The following is an 8,489-nucleotide window of genomic DNA, read 5'->3' on the forward strand; positions in this document are numbered from 1 at the left end:
CGAGGCTGGAATCGAACCTGGGTTCCAGCGCTGTGTGGCAGCAGTGCTAACCACTGAGCCACCGGGCTGTCCAGGCAGATAAATAGATACGGACACAAACCTAAGAAAATGTGTCCCAGTGCACTGTCTAATTGCTGAGCGCAGTATGAACAAACACAGAAATTACTGGAAAAGCTCAGCTGATCTGGCAGCATTTGTGGAGATAAAGCAGAGTTAACGTTTCTGGCCCAGTGACCTCTCCTCAGAAACTAACTTAACATAAACTGGGCAGCACGGTGGCACAGTGGTTAGCACTGCTAGCCTCACAGCGCCAGAGACCCGGGTTCAATTCCCGCCTCAGGCGACTGACTGTGTGGAGTTTGCACGTTCTCCCCGTGTCTGCGTGGGTTCCCTCCAGGTGCTCCGGTTTCCTCCCACAGTCTGAAGATGTGCAGGTCAGGGTGAATTGGCCATGCTAAATTGCCCATAGTGTTAGGTGAAGGGGTAAATGTAGGGGTATGGGTGGGTTGCGCTTCGGCGGGTCGGTGCGGACTTGTTGGGCCGAAGGGCCTGTTTCCACACTGTAAGTAATCTAAAATGTAAACTCTGATTTCTCCCCACAGATGCTGAACTTCCCTGCAATTTGAGCTGGTTCCTGATCGGCAGCATCATCCAGATTCTTACACAGTATTATGATCCTGGTAAATATCAATAGCATCTTTTAACACAGACAAATGTGAAATCCAGACTATTTACTATTAAATATGATAAAGCAGCTACAAGATGGTTTAAACCAATGTGTTTCTTTTTAACTATACACAAGAACCAATAAGGCAAACACTAAATATCCCTCAATTAAAAAAAAACACTAAGAATTAGCATCTGGTAAACACATTAACAGGCAAATCGTGGTCAGCTACAAACTAAATTACCTATTGAATGGCAGATACAACAGAGTCAATGTATTGGCCCAACAGTCCATTCAGATTTTAGTCAGCACTGTCAGTCACGAGGTCCTTGAAACGGTGTCTTCCTCAGGGTTTAAAGGGATATGGACCAAATGCTGGCTAGATTAATTCAGGATGTCTGGTTGGCACGGACGAGTTGGACCAAAGGGTCTGTTCCTGCGCTGTATGTCTCTAGGACCTCAGTAGAAATTTAAGCTCCTCCCCTTCTCGGAACCGGCCTGATCTCCGGCCAACAACGGCACACATCCGATCGGAGTTGCACGGGCGGCACCACCCTCTGCAGAATCTGCTTAGTCCAGGCTGGATGGCACACAGTCTACCAGTTATCTTGAGCTGAAAATGTGTTGCTGGAAAAGCGCAGCAGGTCGGGCAGCATCCAAGGAGCAGGAGAATCAACGTTTCGGGCATAAGCCCTTCTTCCTGAAGAAGGGCTCATGCCCGAAACGTCGATTCTCCTGCTCCTTGGATGCTGCCTGACCTGCTGCGCTTTTCCAGCAACACATTTTCAGCTCTGATCTCCAGCATCTGCAGTCCTCACTTTCTCCTACCAGTTATCTTGGAAAACCAGCAACTCAGTCTCTTTAGTTACCTCCAGACTTTTCTTAAAATTTCCTCAGCGCGCCTTTTCCATTTCAATGGATTCAACAACTTTTTTTTTTAAAAAGTTCACTCGTTATATATGGGCTTCATTGGCTGGGTCAGCATTTTTGTTTGTTTGATTTATTGTTATCACATGTACCTAGGTACAGTGTAAAGTTTTGTTTTGTGTGCAGTACAGGTAGACTGCACCATACAAAATGCATTAGAGTCATAGAACACAGTGAGGAATATAATGTCATGACTGCAGTGAAGATGCGCAAACAGCGAGATCAACATCAAATTGAAATTTCGAGAGGTCCGTTTCTGGCTCATCAGAAAACGATGGCGAGCTGTCTTTTTGAACTGTCGTAGTCAATTCTGGAGTGTGTATTAACCCATAATGCTAATCAGGAAGGAGCTCCAGGTCTTTGACCCAGCAACACTGAAGCATGGGGAGTGGCTTGGAGGGGGAACTTGCAGGTGGCGTACTGGATGACTGTGTCCTTCCAGGTAATTGTCACTGTGGGTTTGGAAAGTGCTGTTTAAGGAGCCTTGGGGAATTTAGGCAGTGCATCTTGCACACACTGCTGCTGTTGTGTGCCAGTGGAGAGAATGGGGTGTGGGTGCCAATCAAGCAAGACATTTTGTCCTACATGGTACAAGTCTCTTCAGTGTTGATGGAGCTGCATACGTGCAGAAAAGTGAAGAGTGTTCCATTACACTCCTGAAATACGCCTTGTAGATCGCGGACGAGCTGTGGAGAACCAGTAAGTTACTCACTGCAGGACGCCCAGCCTCTGACCAGCTCCCGTACATCTATGGCAAGTCCAGTTTTAATGTCTGGTCAATGGGAATTCCTGACATCTCAACAGTGGGGGAATTCAGCAAGGTCATAACCCTCGTGCCTTTGCACGCAATGGTCAGATTGTCTCTTGTCATAGATGGTCACTGCCAGGCATTTGCGTGGCACAAATGTTACTTGTCACTTATCATCCCAAGCAGAGATCGTGTCTGCATTCGGATATGGACAGCTTTTAGAGACCTTAGGAGAAAGAAGAGGCACACTGTATTTAACACAAAAATGAGGTGAGGAAACTTTATCCAGAAACCTAACTCCTGCACCTGGGGCTGGAGTTCATTCAAAACAGCAGAAATAAAACCCCAATAATAATAACAGCATGTGGCTCAATTGGGCAGCACATTGGCTCAGTGATTAGTACCGCTGCCTCACGACGCTAGAGACCCAGATTCGATTCCGGCCTCGGGCGACTGTCTATGTGCAGTTTGCACATCTCCCCATGTCTGCGTGGGTTTCCTCCCACAGTCCATAGATGTGCGAATTAAGGTGGATTGGCCGTGCTAAATTGCCCATAGTACCCAGGGATGTGCAGGTTAAGGTGGATTGGCCAGGCTAAATTGCCCATAGTACCCAGGGATGTGCAGGTTAGGGTGGATTGGCCAGGCTAAATTGCCCACAGTATCCACGGACGTGAAGGTTAGGTGTATTACCCATAGGAAATGCAGGGTTAGTGACATGGGATGGGTCTGGTGGGATGCTCTTTGGAAGGTCAGTGTGGACTCGATGGGCCAAATGGCCTGCTTCCACACTGTTGGGATTCTAAGATAATTCAGTCCTGGATGTGACTAAGAGCAAAGTGCAAATCGCTGTTTGTCTTTTTTTTTAAATCGTGAACATGCTAGTGTCTCAGGTGCGATGACTGAGTGAATCCCATCCAAAACAATGAGCAAGTGAAGCGTCTCCCTTCAGTGTGAACTCGCTGGTACATCAATTAAGTAAATTCTCTCCCACAGTCAGAGCAGGAGCACTGTGTCCCCGGTGTGAATACTCTGGTGGGTTGGATGAATCAGTGGATCCGTTCCCATGCACGGAGCAGGATAATAGCTTCCGAATTCACGGGTAGGTCAGGAGGTGGGCTGACTCAGCGACTCCCCTCCCACAAACAGCGCAGCCGAACGCATCCTGCCCATGTGAGCCCGCTGGTGACTCAGCACGTCAGACGAGCGGCGAAACCGTTTTTCACACTTGGAGCAGCTGAACGGCCTCTCTCCAGTGTGGCGTCGCTGGTGAGCCAGCAGGTTGGATGTGTGAGTGAATCCCTTCCCACACTCGGAGCAGATGAAGGGCTTCTCCCCAGTGTGACTGCGTTGGTGAGTCAGCAGGTCCCTGGTGCTTTTAAAGCTGGAGTCACAGTCAGAACATTGAAAGGGTCGCTTATTGGTGTGAATAAGTTGGTGTGACGTCAGGTTGGTCAAACAGGTGAATCCTTTACCGCACACAGGGCAGGTGAACGGCCTGTCCCCTGTGTGAATGCGGAGATGCTCAGTCAGGTTGGACGATCGTCCGAATCTCTTGCCGCAGTGAGAGCAACTGAACGGCCTCTCCCCGGTGTGAACTCGCTGGTGCTCAGTGAGGGTGGATGACTTGGCGAAACCCTTCCCACACACAGAGCAGGTGAACGGTCGAGCCCCAGTGTGAACCCGCTGATGTGACAGCAGAGTGGAGAGCTGAGTGAATCCCTTCCCGCAGTCGGAGCAGGTGAACGGCCTCTCCCCGGTGTGACTCCGTCGATGAGCTTCCAGCTTGGACGGGTAACTGAATCCCTTCCCACAGTCCCCACATTTCCACGGTTTCTCTGTCGCGCCTGTGTCCTTTTGTCTTTCCATGTTAGGTAATCGAATTGAACACTCGTCTACAATGCAGCGGTTCTTCCGCAGTGTAAGTGCTGTGATGATTTTCTTAGGCCGTGCGACTGTTGAAAGTTCTTTTCACCGTCAGGGTTGGGTGTGAGCGTATCGACGATTTGCCTGATGCGCTGGTTTTCTCCGAGAAGAACCAGAAGGATGTTTCTACTTCCGGAGTTTTCCCAAGATTATTGGGTCCAGGTGAATGGACCGACTCTGTCAGGTCTGGATGTGAAGTTCGATTTGAATTTTCCGTGTACAGGTTGTTCCTTTTCAAAAACAAACAAAAGTCATCTGTCCAGGAATAACAACACTTGAGCATTTAAAGTTTAGCAGCAGCAAGTTTTTTTTTTGTTCACTTGTTCGCAAACATCCGCAAATTGGTCCCAAGGACAGTCCACCTTGAACATTTGCCCTCACTTGAGTTTGCACTTTGGGAATCCACCAGCCCCCACAGTGCACTTTGCCCCCTACAAAGATGGCGGCCCAGCAAACGCTCTGTTGAACAGCGCCCCCGACAAAGATGGCGACGCTTCAGCCTGGGCCCAGCCCCGCACAAGGCCCGCAGCCGACCCACCGGGAAGGTCCGAATAGGGGAAAGTGAGCGTCTGAACCACATCTACACACCTGCCTCAAACATTTACGAAATCCTCACGGTCGCCCTCCTGTCAATCCTCGGCTCGGCTTCCTCTCGCCATCCACCGTCTCCTTTTCTCCTTCAAGCAGCCGCACTCCCGAGGGCTGCGTGGTCACCGCGATACTGCGCGTGCGCCAGGCCCGAGTCACGGGCACGCGCCCGGGGCCCGCCCCCCCTCCCCGTTCACCATTGGTTAGGGGGCCGGGAGGTTGGTCCGCCGGCGGCGTCCCCTGCTTCCTATTGGTCCGCAACGGCGGTCAGTCAACCTGGTACGGCCCCTCGCTCTGATTGGTTAGGGGATCACACTCGCCCGCGGAGGGCGGGGTTAGAGGGTCATCCCCTCTTCCTATCGGCCAGGACGTGCCGTCAATCAACTGGACCCCGCCCCGGCACCCATTGTGATCTGGAGCATGCGCAAATTGTGCCAGCATTTATTGACCATTTCTTATTGCCCATGAGGTGGTGTAGTTCATGTGCTGCAGGTCAATCCACTGTGAGATCTAGGACTTTGGTCCAGCAACACTCTAGGAATTTTTAAACTTATCTCTTCACGTTTCTACACAACATTGAGTAAGAGTGGGTTCTTTTCCTGATTATATGTTCTATTGAGATCTCTCTCTTGATTTAAATTGTAACAATATAAACAATAATTATGAAATTAGCCTGGGGTAAGTGTATTTTTCAGCAATAAGACGGTGCTATTTCCTCAGTCTATAGATTGTGAAGGAACAAAAACGTCCTTCAGTAGAGTGGTAGGGTCTTCTCGTTGGAATTTAGAGAGAGGTTACGTGTTACTGAGGATTAAGTCTGCAATAAATGACTTTGATTGTGAATCCTATCAGATTGAGCGGATCAGTTGGAGCAACAGTTAGAGGCAATGAGGAATTTACAAGAGCAAGGGGACGTGATGGATGGCAGTCAGAGGAAAGGAGAAAAGCTGCAGATACAGTCAGGTAGATGACTTAACTCCAGGGAAGATGGGAGAAGTAGGCAGGTAGTGCAGGAGTCTTCTGTGGCTATCCCCATTTCAAACACGTTTTGGAAGATTTAGGGGGTGATGGACGCTCAGGGGAATGTAGCATGAACAGCCAAGTTTCTGGTATCAAGACAGCCTCGAGTGGAATGAGGGGTATGTCAGATTCCAAGTGATCGATTGTGTTAGGGGGCTTTCTAGTCAGCAGCAAAAAACAAGAATGGTACGTTACCTCCCTGGTGCCAGGATCAAGGATGTCTCAGAAAGGGTGCAGAATGGTCTCAAAGAGGAGAGGGACCAGCAGGAGGTTATTGGAAGCAACAACATAAGAAGGGAAAAGGATGAGACTCTAAAGGGAGAATATAGAAAGTTAGGCAGGAATTTAAAAGGAGGTCCTTGAAGGTAGTAATATCTGGATTATTCCTGGTGCTACGATTTAGTGAGGGTAGGAACAGGAGGATAGAGTAGATGGTGGTGGTGGTAGGACCCAGAAGATAGTGAGGAAAGACATCAAATCTGAGAATGGTACAGTAGAGAAAAGAAGCAAGTCAAATAGTCAGAGCAGGCAGGGACAAAGCAGAGAACAAGGCTGGACTGATAAACTGCGTGTACTTCAATGCAAGAGGCCTAACGGGGAACTCAGGGCATGGTTAGGAATGGGACTGGGATATCATAGTAATTACAGAAACGTGGCTCAGGGATGGAAAGGACTGGCAGCTTCATGTTTCAGGATACAAATGCAGCCTTTGTGTGGAGCCGCAGGAGATGGTGGAAGTACTAAATGAGTATTTTACATCAGTGCTTGCTGTGGAGAATACACATGGAAGAAACACAATGCAGGGTTATAGATGGTGGCATCTTTAAAAATGTCCATATTACAGAGGAAATGGTGCTGGATGTCTTAATGCATAAAGGTGGAGAAATCCCTCGGACCTTATCAGGTTACCCTAGAACTCTGGGTAGCTAGGGAAGTGATTGATGGGCCCCTCGCTAAGATAATTGTATCATTAATAGTTACAGGGAGGTGCTGGAAGACTGGAGGTTGGCTAACGTGGTGCCATTGTTAAGGAAGGGGGGTAAGGACAAGCCAGGGAACTACGGAGCCTGACCTCGGTGGTGGGCAACTTGTTGGAGGAAATCCTGAGGGACAGGATGTACATGTATTTGGAAAGGCAGGGAGTGATTAGGGATAGTCAACGTGACTTTGTGCGTGGAAAGTCATGTCTCACTGATTTGACTTAAGTTTTTTGAAGAAGTAACAAAGAGGATTGATGAGGATAGAGCAGTGGATGTGATCCAGACAGACTTCAGTAAGGTGTTCGACAAGGTTCCCCATGGGAGACTGGTTAGCAAGGTTAGATCTCATGGAATACAGTGAGAACTAGCCATTTGGATACAGAACTGGCTCAAAGGTAGAGGACAGAGGGTGGTGGTGGAAGGTTGCTTTTCAGAGTGGAGGCCTGTGACCAGTGGAATGCCACCAGGATTGGTGCTGGGTCCGTTACTTTTCGTCATTTATATAAAAGATTTGGGTATGAACATAGAAGGTATAGTTAGTAAGTTTGCAGATGATACCAAAATTGGAGATATAGTGCTTAGCATTGAAGGTGACCTCGGATTACAACAGGGAAAGTGGATGAGGCTTGAGTCAATGTCTGCACTGTCAAAGCACAAAAAGAGTGCAGTGTTTATAATTTTAAAAATTGACTCAAAATGTCAACTCTGTTCCTCTCTCTCCACAGGTACTGCGACACTTGAGTTTCTCCATCACTGTCACAGTCATGCAGCACAGAAACAGACCTTTCGGTCCAACCAGTCCATGCCGGCCATAATCCCAAACTAAAGTAGCCCCACCTGCCTGCGTTTGGCCCATACCCTTACACACCTTGCCTATTCATGCACTTACCCAAATGTCTTTTAAATATTGTAACTGTACCCGCATCTACAGCTTCCTCTGGAGGGTCAATGCACGTACGAACTAATCTCTGTGTAAAAAGACTTTCCCTCATGTCTTTTAAAAAAGTTTGCCCTTTTCACCTTAACAATATGTCCCCGAGTCTTGAAATCCCTCACCTAGAGAAAAGACACCTGCCATTCGCCCCTCATGATTTTATGAACCTCTCTAAGTTCACCACTCAACTGTGAAAAAAGGCCCAACCTCTCCTTGTAACTCAAGCCTTCCGTTCCTGGCCACATTCTGGCAAAGTTTTTTTTTCTCTGAATACTCTCCAGCTTCATAATATCCTTCCTATAACAGGGCAACCATGAACTGGAAACAGGACTCCAGAAGAGGCCTCCCCACATGAGGAGATGAAGGCCCAGTGATATTATCGCTCAACTTTTAATCCAGAGTGGAGAAAGTGAGGGCTGCGGATGCTGGAAATCAGAGCCGAAGAGTGTGATGCTGGAAAAGCACGGCCAGTCAGGCAGCATCCGAGGAGCAGGAGAATCGACGTTCCGAGCATAGGCCCTTCATCAGGGCTTCACCTTTATCCCCATCTTCATCTACCTATCGCATTCCCAGTTACCTTACCCCATTCCCATTTAACTCCCAGCTCCCTTGGGCCACAAGCCTCATTCCTGATGAAGGGCTTATTCTCGAAACGTCGATTCTCCTGCCCCTTGGATGCTGTCTAACCGGTTGTGCTTT

The 8,489-nt window shown here is 48.5% G+C and overlaps 1 protein-coding gene across 1 annotated transcript; it reads right to left on the bottom strand.

The window, feature by feature from the left end:
* Positions 1-1,443: 1,443 nt before the first annotated feature.
* Positions 1,444-5,000, bottom strand: LOC140460208 (uncharacterized). Its single transcript, XM_072554627.1, has 2 exons — positions 4,857-5,000; positions 1,444-4,498 (listed from the first exon to the last, which is right to left on the bottom strand). Exon 2 carries the CDS (start codon positions 4,209-4,211, stop codon positions 3,450-3,452), a length of 762 nt encoding a protein of 253 aa, XP_072410728.1. The 5' UTR covers positions 4,212-4,498; positions 4,857-5,000; the 3' UTR covers positions 1,444-3,449.
* Positions 5,001-8,489: the final 3,489 nt, after the last annotated feature.

Source organism: Chiloscyllium punctatum, chromosome 36 (genome assembly GCF_047496795.1).
Source record: "Chiloscyllium punctatum isolate Juve2018m chromosome 36, sChiPun1.3, whole genome shotgun sequence".
In the NCBI taxonomy this organism is placed as follows: Eukaryota; Metazoa; Chordata; class Chondrichthyes; order Orectolobiformes; family Hemiscylliidae; genus Chiloscyllium; species Chiloscyllium punctatum.